Consider the following 18,610-nt stretch of genomic DNA (forward strand, 5'->3'; position numbering starts at 1 on the left):
TTACCCACCAAAATGTTGGGTGCACCCAGGAAAATGCTGGGCGTCTCCATGCGAATGCAGTTCTCGTACCTGGACAGCGCAAATATAGGTCCCCGAAACTGTTGACACCTATGACCTGATTTTTGCACCTTCTTTTGCTGTTTATGATTTAAATACAAATTATTTTACACTAAATCCGGAGAGTGCCGCTGCTGTGGTTCCAAAGCCAGCTCTATTCCTTACTCAGGAAGGCACCCCGGTATATATATATATATATATATATATATATATATATATATATATATATATCCTGAAGTTACCCATTGACCAAGTTTATACTGCCTTTACTCTGTGTTTTGACAGTGTAATATTCCCCCATGCAGTTTGCGGCCAGTAATGACAAGTGCAAGGGGGCCCCCTGTCTAAAGTGCCCCGGGCCCCCCGAAGGCTTAATCTGGCACTGGCGACCACCCAGGAAAAGGGTGGCATGGCGGGTGTACGGATACAAAGACAGGAAGTGCAACCCCTCCACGTTTCTCTCTCCGAATTCTCAGCTGCACATATATCAATTCCCCAGGTTCTGGAACGTAGAATGCTGATCCACAGGTTGGTAAAATTAGCCCAACACAGGCGCCAATCAAAGCAAACTAAAAATACCTTCTTGGCCCAAAGCAGCGGACAAGCGAATGGAGGCTGGTGCTGGAATCACACCGCTGTAATTATCGTGTTCCTCCATATATTCAATTCTTCCTTTAACCCCCTAAAACCCATTCTCTATTGCAGAGGCATCAAATCTGCAGCCAGCTATCCATGGATAATGGGGGGTGTATACAGAAACCAATGCAGAAAATAAAAATATACTTGGATCTTAATAAAGAGAAGTTAATACAGCTGTCATGATAGTTCTTTGTAGAGAATGAATGGGCGGGATGGGGGGGGGGGGGGGGATTTGGAGGGTATCTGGCTCATCATTTTTACTTGTGTTGTTCAGTATATGACTATAATTTCTGTATTCATTATATATACATACACAGCTGCCAAAAATTCCCAATACGGAGACTCATTAGAGAACCCCCCCTCCTTCTTTGTGCAGCTCAGTTCCCAGTAGTGATATGCTGCAAATAGCGTTTCTGTATCTCAGTGCAAAGGAGCCACAAGATACATATAGCGGTACATTTACCAAAGCTTCAAAAAATGGAAAAAAAAAGTTGTTGCCTCTAGCAACCAATCACATTCTGTCTATAATTTTCTAGGATGCAATAGAGAAATGATAGAATCTGACCAGTTGCTACAAGCAACGTCACCTCTTTTCTTTTTTAGAAGTTTAAGTAAATTTAGTATCCGGTAATTTAGGTCGACTGCTGTTGGTCAAGAGCCAATAGGGTAACACATGAAAAAGGTAATAGGGTAACACATGAAAAAGGTAACTATGGTCTAGGTCAGTGATGGGGATCCTTGGCACTCCAGCTGTTAGGGAACTACACATCCCAGCATGCCCTACAACAATTCTAGCATGGCCAAAAAGCAAAACTGATTTTTTTTAAACCGGCTTATTCTATTTCCCGATCGAAGTGGGCATAGAGTGAGATTGTAATAGTGTACTGAGAGCAGTGAAGCACCGCTCCTGAAGCATGGTGAGCGCACGCACCATGCAAGGGGGCACGGTACACTAATACGGTGCCCATGTCAACAGATGTCAGCATAGATACAAAACTGTAAAAAAAAAAGTTGTGTAGACCTATTAGCATAGCGACCATTCCCTGCCCATCAATGATTAGGCATTATCGATGGTACGCCAATAGTTTTGTCGTTGGTTTTTGTCATCGGTGGCTGAGACCCAATAGTTCTCCACCACCAATGGCAAAGATGCACCAATGGTTTTTCTGTCTTACCCGTGGAGTTTCGACGAAACCCGAAAATGTTGCTTAGTTACCACCCCCATTTTCGGATTGGCCGTTGACATGGTGGCTAACAGCTGGAATGTCCATTGATGAGGTCTTGGAAATGTAAAACACAGATGGGATCATCGATGGTAGATAATCCGTACTTGCAGCCTCATGATGTCATAGAATTTCAGCGCACTGAGCATGCTCAACACAGCACGTGGGTTGTCCTAACTCTCATAAATGCTCACGAATATTCATATATGACTGACAATTACATTGAAACACAAGATAAATATGAAATGAAAACTTATATGCTGTGTGTATGTATGTATGTATGTATGTATGTATGGACCTGCCTACATACATACAGTACATACATGCATGAATGGATAGCTGTGTAAAGGGCCTTTAATAATTAATCTTTCGTTATTAGACGCTTTACACCATCGGCGAGCCTGCTACACCTCTGGCGTTCCCCTCATTTACATACAATGCCACGGACAAAGGCACAGGGGACATAACCCCCAAATAGCAAAACAATGAAGCGTTTCCTGAATCAGTAAGAGATTTGTCAGATACCTCATATATCACTGTTACTAACGGTGACAAGTCCATTTTAGCAATTTTTCTCCAAGGAATCCCCCCTCCCCCCATGCTCCACGTTAATGCGTCACGTTAATGACCAGTCTGGGACAGCTACATACAGAGTAGAAAAGATGGGTCATTAGTGCCCCTTTGTAGGGTATGAGCAAATTCAAAGACGTGGGACCAGCAACTCTAATGACGGCTAATGAGGCCACCCCATCCACCAATGAGGTTGTGCAAATACTCTGCCATTAGCCACGCCCCCAGACTATAGTACCATGTAAGGAGCGTCATGCTTTAGTTACAGAAAGCTCTGAGTGGTGAAGATAGAATTATGGAGAAGAGAGAGCAAACAATGAAACGGTGTTCAATACTGATCTCAGTAGTCAGACTCTCAATACAGCAGAAAATAAAGAATCATTTTATTCAGTCATCTAAATGACTGAATACAAATGGATAAATGACACAGGAATACAGTCCTAGAACGCAGGAAGACGTACGAGCACACATACGTCAGCCATCGGTTCCAAGCATGCATTGACCTGCCAGCTTTCCCAGGGGAACTCCCAGCGTTTTCATGGTGACGCCCATTATGGGCAATCCCCTGCTCCAGCCCCCTGTTCGCCCCCTCTGGAGCAAACAGCCTCGTCAGTGTGAAACGCGCCAAAGCAGTTCATTCCTGGGGTCTGCCCATGCACAGATTTGTGCAAGTACAAACCCCCCACCCTCAGACATGAATGAGTCTGAATCGGCCACAAAGTACCAACCAACCTAACTGCCATTTTTCAAACACAGCCTGTAACATGGCTGTTAGGAGCGGATTGTCTAGTACTTTATCACTCTTGACTTCAATCTATATCCAAGGCTTAAGGCCTCCACACACTAGTACGAGGTTTCGCATGTGATGCATCTTCCAATGGGCTGGCAGCTCCGAGGCGGCTGGATCACATCCGATACATCGTATGCTTTCACTCTGCAATGTATCACATGCTATCCCATTCACCAGCTGGGGATACAACAAATCCTTGTTGCACCACTGACTATCTTCAGAATCCGATGCGCACATGAATGCACATTGTATCGGAATCAAAACACATCAGATTTGACACGATTTATCGGCCCGATGCGTCAAACAACATTATTTATTTTATTTATTTATGAACAGTTTCTTATATAGCACACACATATTCTGCAGCGTTGCACAGAGAAACATTCACATCAGTCCCTGCCCCAGCAAAACTTACAATCTATGGGCCTTATTCTAGTTCAATTCCTTCTCAGATGGACAAAACCATGTGCACTGCAGGGGGGGCAGATGTAACAGGTGCAGATAAGATTAGATTTGGGTGAGTTATTTTGTTTCTGTGCAGGGAAAATACTGACTGCTTTATTTTTACACTGCAATATAGATCTCACTTTAAAGAAAAAACCCACCCAAATCTAACTCTCTCTGCACATGTTACATCTGCCCCACCTGCAGTGCACATGGTTTTGTCCATTTGAGAAGGAATTTGCCTCTAAGAGTGAACTAGAATAAGGCCCTATATTCCCTACCACATGTACACGCACACACAGACATTCTTGTAGGATTCATTTTGTTTGAAGTCAATTGACCTACCAGTATATTTTTGGATTGTGGGAGGAAACCCACGCACCCATACACAAACTCCGCACAGTTAGGGCCATGGTGGGAATGGAACCCATGACCTCAGCGCTGTGAGGCAGTAATGCTAACCATTACACCGTCCGTGATGCCCAACATGCAAAAAAAAAGGTCCAAATCGCAATAGTCTAAGGGAACCTTTCGCCCAATCACATTAGTCTACGGGCTGGCTGTGATTGCCAGCGTTTTCTGGGAGTGGCCCGGGATAGGCAGGCATTGCATGGCCATTGGGAGGCAGAGCCAGTGATCTTATCAGCGACCCTCTTCTCCCCATGGCAATCGCAGGTCTGCGTAAATCTAGACTTGGTGTCTGGGAGCGGGGGGGTGGGGGGGGGGAACCATTCGATAGTAAGTGATTGCAAATGTTTTCCCCACTGTGTGAAGGCTGGGAATGTATTCGCAGCTGTGCGCAGGGGTGGGAGGAGACCGTGGCGGGGTGGGGTTTACCTAATTGCTGGGCTCCGAAGATTTTAAACCACAATCACTTGGAAATCACGGCAATTTGTGGCACAAATCCATATTTTTCGGCCTTCCTGAAGATCAAGGGGATCGACACCATTAGCCGCGGATAATTCGCCAGTGGGAATCATGGCACTGGGCGCACTTTACAGAATGCGCACTAAAGTACTTGCTGCTCCATAGGGTCCGAGCAATTTTTAGCAACTTCGAGCCTGCGTAGGGTGGGAAATTGGGTGCCGGTGTTTAAACACCATTGGAACGGCACCCGAGTGGCACCTCGCACCCTTTGCAGTTAATAGGATCAACCCCAATCTGTCTCGCAGTTCCGCGATTACCAGCTGCGTCCAGGTTCGCACTGCGCAGCGTATTTATTAAACCTCACAACAGTTCTGTGTTTAATAAGAAAAGGGGTTGGCGGAGTTGGGTGAACTGCGCGGCTGGCGTCACCTTATCACCGGCATGGTTTATTTCTGTCCTGGTTTTTCCCTTTCAGAAGCTGGAGCTTCATTATTATCTTATATTTATATAGTGTCAGCGTTTTCTGCAGCTCTGTTCTATCATCAAAGTCAATGGAAGATCTGCAGCAATAAAGCAGTAATCGCATGTGGAAATGAATGAGCTACTGAGTGGGGCATTTGTTTGGGGACTAGCTGCTCCCTTATCACATCCCCCACACATCCAGGAGTCCGGGGCTGGTGCCTGACAGTCAGCGCAGCTGCAAGGAGACAAATAAACCCAGATCTACTGAAGTAACCGGCACATACTGTACAGTTCCAGCACGCCAGCCTTCTGTCAGCCTCCTGCCCTCTATACAGGGGTATGGGTCATTGGGTCGACAAATATTGGGTCAACGTGCACTGGGTCGACCGCAGAAGGTTGACATGGCTTAAGTCAACACATGAATAGGTCGACATGGCTATGCTTGAAAGGTTTGGAAGGTCGACACAAGCATTAGGTCAGCAATGGCTAGGTCAACAGGGGTTTTGCACGTTTTTTGTCCCAAATGTCGACACGATCAACATGGACACCGTCAAAGTGTACCGTGGCCCCTTGTATGACTTGCTGCGGTCGCCATGATTCGGGCACGGTGCCTTGCTATGCTTGGCACACTATTCTATTCTCCCTCCCTATTGGATGGTAGGGTATGAAACACCACCTGTCGACACATGTCAGCTAAAAAAATTTGAAAAACATGTCGATCTTTTGACTGATGACATAACTATTGTCTACCTAATGCTTGTCAACCTTTCAACCCTGTCAACCTTAGCCACATCGACCTATTTCTTGTGTCGACCTAAGCCATGTCGACCTTCAGTGGTTGACCCAATGCATGTTGACCTTATATGTGTCGACCTAATGACCGTATACCATATATAGAGACCGGCTGGCCTAACCCCCTCATATAATGCACCCATACAGTCTCGCCCAATCCGTAATCATTCAGAGTCACTACGGCCTTCTGCACCTATAAGGCAGGCGGAGGCAACCTATGCTGCTGTAGGACTACAAGCGCATGCAGGGCTGCCACCAAGGAGCCACAGACTGATAAAATACACATGGTGACTACTGATTGGCTGCTAGTTCACGAGTTCTGATTGGCTTGTGGCTGTGGCCAATTTCCAAATGCTGCCAGCACCGGCCCAGCAGCAATCAGATGGCGGCCTGGGGCCAAACCAGAGACAGGCCCACCTTGCTGCCTGGAACCGAGACTCCAGGTTCTCACCTTGAAGCCGCCCTGAGTCGATGCCTGCCTGGACAGCCGGAACCACAGCTTGCTCATGCATGGTCTAAACACTGCATCCAATGGCTGGCAGGGCATGCTGGAACTTGCAGTTGTAATATACATGGAAAGGCAGAGGACGCTCATTACCAGCCTGACTCACAAATGGATGTGGCTGCATACTATCGGCCTGATTCAGGTTGGCTCAGTAAGCTGCAAACATCGCAACTTAACAAGCGCCTGAGACGCCGCCTGGCCGAACGCCTCGCCGCCACCGAGTCCCCTCGGTAACATGCAGGGGGTTGTGTAACGAGAACACATCCCCTCGCCTCCATGGGCCTCCACTAGCAGGGAAAATCATTCGATGATCGCCGACCATCAAATGATTTCTCCTGCCATCGTAAATTATTTGCGAGCACTACGACGAAGAAGGGGCGGATGGCTGATGTCATGTGACACATGGCTGTCCGCCCCCAGCTGGCATTGGCCCGCCCATGTACCCATGGAAGCGACCAGTGGTTTCATGTGGATGCTCATAAAACGCTGGGCGTTCCCATGGACGAGCCCCACTAGCACCACCGTCCGCCCCGGCCCTCCACAACCGCAATAAACAGCCCGGCAAGTGTGCAACTCGCCGAAGTCGTTCGTTGCCGGGGACTGCACATGCGCAAATATGCACCTGCATATGCCCAGACCCCCCCCCCCCCCACTCTCCCAAACATTGGAATGTGCATACGCAGGGTACGCGCACCACGGCAAACATTCTGTTTGCTGAGGGGGCGGAGAGGGGCGTGGGTCGCCGGCCAGCTCCATTAGCATATGGGCACGCCCCGCGTTTCATGGGCGTTCCCATTAGAATGCTGGACATGCTCATTCTAATGCGGGCTTGACGGACAGGCGGGGGGTGGGCAGCTGACATCACCGGATCATCCGCCCACTTCCCCCTGAACATGTACGCATATGTAAGGTTGCTTAGAGCAACCTTTCGTCGACCATCGAAATATGTGGGAGGTTCCCCCTGGCCTGCGAATGATTGTTATTGTGTATCATCCATTCGCATCCCCTGCGTGCAAATCGTCCTTGCAAATGGGTTGCGCCAGCCAACCCTTCGCAGGGCGGGGTTTGGTGGACTCGCAAGGCAGCGAATTCGCAGCCTTGCGATTCAACCAGAATAACCCCCCCTAGTGTCTACGTCACAGGTGTCACGTGCCACAACAAAAGATTACACTGTAGACACGCCTGTTGCTGCCCTTCATAAGCACATGTATGAGTAGACTGACTATATACAAACAGAATGTTATTACTGTGCAGCATTTGTAAATAGGGGAACAGATTGGAAACGCACAGAGGGCAGCCAGGAATCAATACGGCACAGATCTTCCTCTCTATTTACCAGCAGAGATAACAATAGGCAGTAAAACATTTACCCATCATCTACGCTCAGCGGAACTTTCAGAACCACATACTATTAGAACCGATCATTTCCACCCACAAGCAGTGGGGGCAGCGCAACATCCACTTATTATCCTGTTTGGCACAAGAAGTGTTAATGAGAACAATTCAAAAAGCTGAACACGGATTTCACTGCTTGGGTTCTTTCTGTCTTGTCAGGGACACCCACTAGGAGAGGACACATGTCAGGGAACCAGAAAGGTTGGGGGACCAGCCCGGAACACCTGTCCGGAACAGTGATTTCAGTAAGGAACGGCTGTGCAGCTCCCAAGTGCGCAATTATTGGTCAAATTTTGCACGAACTCTCACCTCCCTCAATTTGGAAGACAAGAATCAGAACTGAGGCATCATGGGTGTGTACCTCCAGCAATATGCACCACCTATCCACACATGCACAAACCGTAATGAATGTCTTTATATTGCGAATGAAATGGAAATGGGCTGTGGCTTGGGCTGCTCATGGGTGGAGCTTTTGAATATGAAATGGAAATGGGCTGTGGCTTGCGCTGCTCATGGGTGGAGCTTTTAAATATGAAATGGAAATGGTCTGTGGCTTGGGCTGCTCATGGGTGGAGCTTTGCAATATGAAATAGAAATGGCTTGGGCTGCTCATGGGTGGAGCTTTGCAATATGAAATAGAAATGGCTTGTGGCTTGGGCTGCTCATGGGTGGAGCTTTGGTATACTGTGGGGCATGGCGGTCCTGCACATGCAGGAAGGACAATACAAAGTTCCTCTGGGTTTCTTCAAGATTTGCCTAGATCCAACATTGCCCAATTGTGTTCAGTTTATCAGAGCACATAGAAAACATGTGGACATAGCCGTCAGAGTCCCCACATTATATATTGTGGTTAGATTGAGTAGATCCCTTCAATATACATGGTGTCAAAGCAATGTCTATGGGTATAATGAGAAACAGGACATTGCACGGCAGTATATGGCATCAGAGAACAATATACAGTGGTATAGAACAGCAGAGAACCACCTAGTATGCAAAAACAGCATATAGTAATACAGAAAATGATAAGGTACAGTAGCATATGGTATCGGTGCACAGTAGAGTATATATAGAATCATGGCAGTGATTTTATTGGTTTAGAAACAATTAAGATTATAGGAGGCCCATATTGTTTGTATATCTTAAATCTGCACTACTTGAGCCCTTGTTTTTACCGTTATGCACATTAAAATATATATATATCATAACATCAACTGCTGATAAAAAAAAATGATGTCATTAAATTGACATGACCTCTGACTCCAACCACCGGTGATGCACAAGAGAGAGACTGAGCAGTTGATGGTGGAGAGTGAAAGGGTGAGAATTGGTTGTGGCAAAGAGAAAAAGAAAAAAAAAGTACATAAAAGCCAAGCAATATGTATAACTCATTCAAATATGATTCATAGTATAAAGGCAACCTTTTAAACACATCATCTATCTGTTGATACGACTACAAAAAAACAATCAAGCACCACCCTCCTTTACATAATACAATGTATAATTGCATCAGAGAACACACCCTACATCACTTGATCACTGCATCAAGAAACACATTCTAGGCTCACATGACTTTTACCGTGAAACCTTTCAAGATGAGGACAAACTGAAGGCAAGGAACACCCATGGATATGCAGATCAGCTCAGAAAGTGGGTAGCAGTAAACCACAGCTCACTAATGCCCCAATAACAGGCGGTACAGGTAATACCAACTTCCAGGAGCCCAGCGGCTTCATACAACAACACAAGTCCAATTTTAGCACAGACTTGGACTATTACAGAGAGATAATCACCTACCCTGTCAGCACAACCACGAAGTCCATGACATTCCAACCGTTCCGGAGGTACGAGCCTTTGTGAAATACAAAGCCCAGAGCTATGATCTTGATTCCAGCCTCAAAGCAGAAGATGCCAATGAAGTATGGTTCAGTATCGTCCTATGGAAGAAAGAGGTTGGATTATACAGACGTTACTCCAAGGAAATGGACACCTGGACATCCTATACCATTATATGTCTATGTATAACTCAGTGTGTAACTCTGGGGCTAATTCATGCCTGTGGCACATGCCGATAATCGCACAGTTGTATGAACATCGGCCACAGACATGAATTAAGTTCTATGGGGTAAATTTACTAAGATGGAAGTTCTATAGAAGATGAGATGTTGCCGATAGCAACCAATCAGATGCAATTTATTTATTTAGCACCTTCTAATCATGGATAATAGATAGAATCTGATCTGTTCAATAGAAATCCCAGCTTAGTAAACACACCCCTATATGTGTAACTCGGGGGCCTGATTCTCTCGTGATTGGTCCCCAGCGCGAATACGCTGGTGCGGTTCTGTATTTGCGCATGTGCAGGGCCACTGTACAAATGCCTTCAGGGAATATCACATAACTCCCAACTCCTTTATTGTATGAAGCTGGACCCGTGCCGAAAAGGGGGCGTGGTATATGCAAATGTAGGCATGTAATATGCAAATCATGCCCTCGTCTGGTCACACCCCCATTTTCACACTCTCAATTGCTGAATAGACACTGTGCGCACAGTGTCTATTCCTTCATGTTGGGGAAACTCCCAACTGGCCCCTTCCGCCACGGGACACCGCCAGCCCCGGGCAGGAGGCGGTACCGTCCCAAAAAAATGGGGCGGTCCCATGAAAAACGGGACTGTGAGGAGGTATGATATCACAATTGCCAGGACGATTGCACGAGTAGGGGAAGGGGGGAAGTCAGGGGCTAAAGCAGAGAACGCCAAGCGTTTTATGGGCGTCCCCATGAAAACACTAGGAGTTTCCCTGGGAACGCAGACAGGACGATGCCTACCGGGGGCAAGTGACTGATGTTACAGGGCGTCAGCGCCCACCCCCTCTTCAGCAGACTCTGATGGAAATAAAAGTCAGTTTAGACTGGCGTTTCAGGGCTTGCTATGCAGCGCATGACTGCTGAATCAGGCCCTCAATGTGCAACTCCACCAGTTACTCCATGTGCAATACCTCCTGTAATCATATGTGTAATATGCCCATATACTAGTGCGATTTGGGCTGATTTCATCCAATTTCATACCTAACGGGTCACATTTTAAGGCAAATATCCTGTTGTGTAGGCCTCAAAAGAGGCATGGCATTTACTTCATGTAAATCTGGGAGTGGTTTAGGTGGATCCTGGGTGGGGCTTAATTTCTCTCGAGCTCCTTCAAAACGTATGAGCAGGCGTGCAGGTGGGAGTACTACCGTCACAGAGAGGAGCACCTGGGGCTGGCGTGAGTTAATGTGCATAATATAACAATATTCATCATGGTATGGTATCATCTGATTGGGATCATTCGTGAGGAGTCTTTATACTGATCAGACGTTACTGACTGCAGGTGGCAAATCTGATACTAGATTCAATCATATGATTGTTTAGCATAATGCGCTCAATAATTAATTTCATTTAACTCCTTTAGATGTGAGGCATTTTTGGCACGTGCCCTTCATTTACATATCGTCTTCACACAATGGTCTCGATTCAGGTTGACTCGGTAAACAGCAAAAATCGTTGCTTACAAAGCACGGGATGCGGTCAAAATCCCGGCGGTCGGAATCCCGACTGCCGGCACTTTGTCCCTCTATGGGTGTCCACAACACCCATAGAGGGAGAATAAAATAATGTGCCCCCCTTGTCGGCATTGCATTGCGGTGGTCGGGATTTCGGCATCGGTATTGCGACCGCCGGGATTCCGACCCTCGGGCCGGAGATGGGCGGACAGGGGCTGGGCGATGATGTCATAGGACACCAGCTGCTCACCCCGTGCCAGCTTCGACACACCCTCGTTCACATGGGGACACCCAGCGTTTTTCTGGGCATCCCCATACTCCAGGCCCCTGTCCACACAGCTGTGCGTGGATGCCTTGGCGTCACCAAAGGCGCTCGCACTGTGGCCCTGCCTATATTCCCCTGTGCGCATACGCAGAGCCATAACAGCTTACCCTCCAACATCTGGAGGGTAGAAATCAGTGCACATCCGAAAAGGGGGTGTGGCCAAATGGGCGTGTCAGTGGAAAGGGAGTGTGGCCACATCCCCTTTCCGAATGTGTACTCGGGTATCATGTTAGCAGCACTCACTCACTTCCTTTACTCACTTCCTTTACCCTCCTCAGCCGGCCATCAGCTCTAATCCTGTATCGGCGGCTCCCCTTTTGCGCTGTGGTGTGCGCTCATTTTGCCCTCCCCTGGAAACGGAGACATGGTGCAGGGGTTCCGCGGAGAAATCACTATGCAAGGGGAGGACGGCCGTCCCGCTGAGTCCCCCTGCAGTGCTATCCGGGAAATGTAGTCTATCAGGCCACTCACACACAAAGAGTAGCCAGCAGTGTAATATAATAAAACTACAGTTCCCAGAGACGGAGGAGCTGCCTATCAAAAAGAGGTACATTCGGTACAGTCTGATTTAGCCGGTACAGAGCATTAAAAAACGGTACTGTACCGGCTAAATCGGTACAGTTGGAGGGTATGCAACAGCAGTCCCCGACGCGAATACGCTGGGGACCGAGTCAACCTGAATGGGGCCCAATAGGAGCAGCCATGTTGTAGACTGACCAGCTGAAGACAAGGGGTCACGGATGGGAATTACAGAGGGAAATAAAACAAAACTGGGCTAGGACAGGGCACAATATTCATTATAATGTAATCTCTATTACTTCATGAGAAACCCTGTATACCATATTTATATATAATATTCATATATATTAATGCATCTTATTCGTCCTGATTTACAGCATAATAGTAACACTGGATATGGCTATTATTGTAGTTTGATCGGTCCCCCCGTGTATTCGCACGGATGAACGATGTTGAAGGTCTGCGCATGCCGGACAGGAGTGGTGACAGCGCTGGGACATGGGAACGCCCAGGGTGTCATGGGCAATCCCTTGAAAACGCTGGGTGTTCACATGGAAATGCGGCGATGACGCAGTGTGCTGGGGCAGGCGGCTGACGTCACATGACCACATGGTCGTCGTCCCGGCCGCCTGTCTTAAGGGCCCCTTACACTTGTGAGATTTTGTGAGATTTGATCCAATTTGAGTCAATTTATCTGACAAGATCTGCTGTGCCGTCTGACAAAATCGTATGTGCCTGATGTGTAGGACACAATCCACAATCCTGTGCCATTGGGTATAACCAAGAGATTGGAAAAGATTGAACCTCCTGCACATAGGATAAATCTCGAGTCAATCAGGTTCAATTTGTTGAGACAATAAGTTGACAAGTGTAAGGGGGCCTTAAGTCCCGGAGCTCTCAAATATAAGTCAGTCTCGCAGATCACGAGTCATCCAGAATCAGGCCCATACTGTATTGCAAGGTTGTAATGGTTGGGTCTGGTGATTACTCGCTGCTAATTAAGCACTTGCATCTTGGCCATAATGCTAAGCGCCCCCTGAAATTAACGGCGCTGACTCACAGGATCTGAGCAGTTACCTCCCATCCCATTTCTAAGGAGTATTTATAGCCTTTTACTTGGAGGAAAGGGGTATATGACTTATATAATTAACATTTCTTCATTAGCAGTTATTTATACGGCGCACATGTATTACGCAGCATTGTACATTGAGTATTTTAGCGACTCACATCAGTCCCGGTCCAAGAGCTTACAATCATTGGGGCACCTGTTCGCTGCAGACGTAATTTGCTCCCCCATCCAATGTTAGGGGGTTGTGCATGTTAGGGAGTGTGGGAAGGGTGGGGAAGGGGGCGGGTGGGCACATGACGTCAGTGCCCGCCCAAAATTCGCCAGAAAGCGTACGCTAGAAAAGTGAGAACATCTAAAATCCACACAGATATAACATTTGTGGGAATTGAACCCAAGACCTCATTTATGTGTTATATTGAGGCTGATACAAAGGGTGATTCAGATTGGCTCGTAAATATCCGAATTCGGTCCGGGGACCGATGTTGCGGATCTGCGCATGCGTATCGGTGAAAATTCGCATGTGCAGAGCTGCAGTGCGAACACATTCGGCAAGTATCACACTCTTGTTTTCTGTGCAGGGTAAATACTGTCTGCTTTTGCATGTAGCCCACAGATGTAAGGCCCCCATACAGTAGTAAGATATGGCTGATAAATCATGGGAAAAGTGCCATATCGTACGTCACTACGGTCCCTTGCGCAATGGTTCGGATCCAGAGGTTGTCATGGCTGCCACAAGAATACATAGGAACTTGGCGCAGTGAATGGCATTGCATACGTTACATTGTATTTAAAAGGACTGTATACAATGTGTTGTATGCGATCGTAGTAGCAAAGGCGTTGCCACGGTATCGCTGCGCTCGCCATGCTACGGGCACAGTGCAGTAAACTATGAAAAACCACCTTTATTAAAAAAACGAGAAAAACCTCACGTCAGCCATAAACTTGTGTTGACCCTTTATCAACATCGACCATAGTCTAGTTACTGTCGACCATTAGCCCAATTTATCGCCCATGGAAGCCATAATACCGTTTGAGGAGCCCTTGAAGGATGCAGTGGGTCACCTACGACAGGAGCAGTGTCCTCGCCCGATTATGGCCTCCAATGTGAACGCTCCAACGTCTGAAATTTTCACGCAAGCACAGTTGCATTTAAAAAAAAAAAATCACTGAACAATGTTCACATTGGCGCTGTGCGCGGTACACGCGTGCCACTGAATCGGGAACATTCCGTACAAACAAGACTAGACCCGGTGGCGACTTCAGTGGTCGCGGGGACATTGGAAACAATGATCTCCAATCTCAAGGTGCCCATACACTAGTAAGATTTATCTTCAGATCTGGCTAGTTTGAACAAAAACATGGTTATGAATGAGTGACAGTTTTCCAGAATTTCCAAGCAAATGGTCAACTGTCATTTGCTCTCATCCATAACCATGTTTTTGTTCCAACCAGCCAGATCTGAAGATAAATCTGCGTGTGTATGGCCACCTTCAGACCCAGATGGGCACATAGGATTAGCAGTAAACACGCCAGTAGGAGCACACGCGTGTGCGCCAGGAGGAATGAGGCCTATGTGATGTGTGACCGACAGTGTATAGGAATCAGCGGCTTCCAGCTGCGAGGCTTATTAATCTGCGGAGGCCGCATTACCGACTCGCCATGTCCTGCCTGTTCCGCCAGCAGGTAAGGGGTTAATGTAATTTGCGGCTCGGCAGAAATGAAAGGCTCTGAAAGAGGTTCAGGCGTGATGGGAAAGAAATGCTCCGTTCCAAAGGAACTTCATATCACAGGGCAATTTGTGACTGTTTTAAGTGGCTGTGGCGGGGAACGAAACCCACAAGCTATTAGCAGGAGAAGAGGAATGAAGTAACAGGAGAGAGAGAGCGAGCGAGCAAGAGAGAGAGTGAGTGAGTGAGAGAGAGAGATAGAGCTTTTATGTTTGCACGTGTTCCAGCACATAACAGCAATAGAGGGGAGTTTCCGTCAAAGAAGGTAATTCAGACCTGATCGTGCGCCCGTGATTTATCGATACACAGTGCATGTGTAGGACCCATAGTACGCAAGCGCGGGACTGTCCTGCAATGAAGTTGTGCAATTTCCATTCACAAGCTGTTTGCAAACCGTTCACAAGGTAATTGACATTGCGGCTTAACTGACCACTGGCCATGACAATTTGCGGACCTGTGATCAGGTCGGAATTACCCCCAAAGTCTCTTCATATAAGAGTGTAGAGATCATAGGGTCGACAGTGATTCGATCGAAATGCACGTGATCGACATGGGGAAAAGGCCAACACGAGGAAAATGTTGACAGAAACAAAGAAGGTTGACATGAGTTTTTCAATTCAATGTCGACACTTTGGCAGGCGGGCCCCTAACGTTTGTCACATTTAGTGCAAACCAATGCGTCCCCATTTTAGCAGGTGCCTAGCTGAGAAACCGCTTTACGCTACGTTCAGAAACCCACGTCGCAGCTGTGTCGACGCCCCGGGTCGTGTCTGAATGGGGTATGAACAGGGAAAAACATTGTGGACCTGAAAGGATACTTTGGGGGCTATTCAAACCTGATTGCTCAGGTCCAAATTCGCCCCCCCTCCCCCTGGCCCCGACGGTGGGGCCTTGCGCATGTGCAAGCCCCAGGATCGAACACCTTTAGCGAGTCTCACGTGCAACTGAACGGTAGTTTGAGGACGGGCGCGCAGGGAGCGGACGCCGCGGACCACCCAGCATTTTATGGGTTTGCTCACAAAAACGCTGGACGTACCATTGCGATTACAGGCGCGCTTGGGGGCGGATGGCTGACATCACATGACATCGGCGCCCGCCCCCATTTCAGCCATCTCTGCCCAGGATAAAAGTATAGATTTACTTTCATCCACGAACGTAGGAAAAAACATTTGATGGTGAGCGACCATCGAATGATTTTTTTCTCCGTGCGGCCTAATACTACCTAAACCAAAGTATCACCAGCGTGGGTGAATGCCAATACCAGGCATTTCCTTGCAGATGATTGCATTCCGGTATACGGGTGAGATGACAGACTATGCGAGGCCTCTCACTGTCACTCACAGCAGGCTGCAGCGGGAGCTCAAGTGCTAATCCAATTACTGGTGATCCACTCTCCCCCCTAACAAGCCTCAGCTTAGGGGCTTCTCCTCCCGCCTGTGAGCCCACTGAGCAGATTGTTCCCTGTCACAGTGTCACAATGAGGAGATTCTAATTCTTATTCCCCGCATCTGCTCAGATGTGTAAATATGGATGCTCACATGGCACCGAGCGACGGACTGGTTTTCTCTCTGTGTAGCGGATGAATATGGCTGCTCCCTGCCATACCAAAAGCTATAGGCGCTGGGAACATGTAGACTGCGCATGGGCTGTGCCCCACACATCGGGTGCCCCTCCCAGATAAACCCGGCTATCTTTGCAAAATGTTGCCCATAGGCTGGGACCAGACCACCATCTTCCAAAGGTGAAATCTGACGGAGCCAAATTACTACCCCCTTTTACATCGCCAAAATAACCCAGGTCAGACCCGAGTTGGTGCCTGGTCGCCCGGAATCGAGGTGCGGTATGATAGGACACAGGGCGGGATGCTCTAATATCTGTGCACCCCGTCCGCCGCACATCGCCGGCTGCCGCAGACATAATTATCGCATATGCTCTAATTTATGGGATAATTATGGCAAAGGACAGCTCTTGCGTTAAGAGCTGTCCTTTGCGGTAAGCCAGCGATGCGACCCATTAACGGTGTGTGTGTGTGGGGGGGCCACCCCTAACGGTGTGGGGGGGGGGGGGCGCCCCAAACCAAGCTACGCCACTGTCCTAGGCCAAAACCCCTTTCCTCCATTCTGACATCAAATGAGGTCACAATGGAGAGACCAAGAAGCCACAGACAGGGGGCCATATGTATCAAACTTCAATAAGTGATAAAATGGAGAGTGATAAACAACCAGACAATCAGCTCCTACCTGTCATTTTTCAAACCCATCCTGTAACATGGCAGTTAGGCACTGACTGGCTGGTTGTTTATCACTCTCCATTTTATCACTTTTTTAAAGCTTTATACATATGGCCCTTATATAGTGGGAGAAGCAGGGTCTCCCGCCAGCACAGAGTACATCAGGAGATGAGTGATGTGTCAGTGAGGACAGGGATGCATGCGACAGGGGCAGTGACATGAAGTGAGGAGGAGAATATAGGCAGCAGGAAGCCGCAGACTGAGAGTTATATAGCGGGAGAAGCAGGGTCTCCCAGAAGCACAGAGAATATTAAGAGATGAGTGATGGGTCAGTGAGGACAGGGCTGCATGTGACAGGGGCAGTGACATGATGTGAGGAGGGGAATGGAGGCAGCAGGAATCCCCAGACTAAGAGTTATATAGTAGGAGAAGCAAGGTCCCCAGCAGCACAGAGTATATCAGCAGATAAGTGATACGTCAGTGAGGACAGGGCTGCATGTCACAGGGGCAGTGATATGGTATGAGGAGGAAAATGGAGGCGTCAGGAAGTCAGGCACGTCGGCGTGGAGTTGAGAATAGAAAGTGTGGCGAGCGCAGCGAGCCACCGAGCCCGAAGCGTGGCGAGCCCCGCGAGGGGACGCGGAACACGCTCCCGAAGCGTGGCGAGCGGACACGGATTACTTAACATGTTTTCCGCGTCCCCTTGCCACGCTTCGGGCTCGTATTTCCGCGACCGCTCGCCACGCTTCGGGCTCGGTGGCTCGCTGCGCTCGCCACACTTTCTATTCTCCGCGCCGACGTGGATAGTGGGGGTATGAAAAGGTCGCCACGCTTCGGGTTGATGTTGATCGTGGGGTGGCGTTAACAATTGGGAGGGCCATTTCACACTTCAGGGTGGCTATTTGGGGTCTGTGGGCCATTTAACATTGTTCCCTATGTAAAATCGGTAATCACGTCGGTCGCATCGCATGCGATTTTTTGGCCGCATGCGATGCGACCGACGCGATTTACATTTTACCATGCATTTCTTTGTAAAATCACGGACATCGCATCGCATGCCATTATAATGGCATGCGATGTACATGCGATGCCCGCGATGGGCACCGTTCTAGGAAACAAGTACCATACATTTCTATAAAAGTCAAACACACTTCTCAAATGATAGATTCTGCTCTCTTTCCGAAATGGAGATTGTAAAATATAAAGTTGCAAGAACAGAATATATATATATATATATATATATATATATATATATATATATATATATATATATATATATATATATATATCTTATATATTTGGCTACATCTGTCACTCAAAGTGTGTCTGGAGATATAACCCTGGGTGGAGCCTCTGACTCACATGACTGACTCACATGACAGAGAACCAGCCCAGTGAGCCCACAGACAGTGCCAGACACCCTCTGCCTCTCCATGTTACACAGCAAAGACACAGCT

The 18,610-nt window shown here is 47.8% G+C and overlaps 1 protein-coding gene across 1 annotated transcript in view; it reads right to left on the reverse strand.

The window, feature by feature from the left end:
- The window catches only part of CACNA1B (calcium voltage-gated channel subunit alpha1 B), a 235,649-nt gene that overhangs the window by 193,978 nt on the left and 23,061 nt on the right, over positions 1–18,610 (reverse strand). The window contains exon 3 of the mRNA XM_083158627.1: positions 9,539–9,678. Within this exon, the coding sequence (XP_083014753.1) occupies positions 9,539–9,678 (140 nt within the window). The remainder of the gene's footprint in view (positions 1–9,538; positions 9,679–18,610) is intronic.

The sequence above is a fragment of the Crinia signifera genome, chromosome 9 (assembly GCF_055691185.1).
Source record: "Crinia signifera chromosome 9, ASM5569118v1, whole genome shotgun sequence".
In the NCBI taxonomy this organism is placed as follows: Eukaryota; Metazoa; Chordata; class Amphibia; order Anura; family Myobatrachidae; genus Crinia; species Crinia signifera.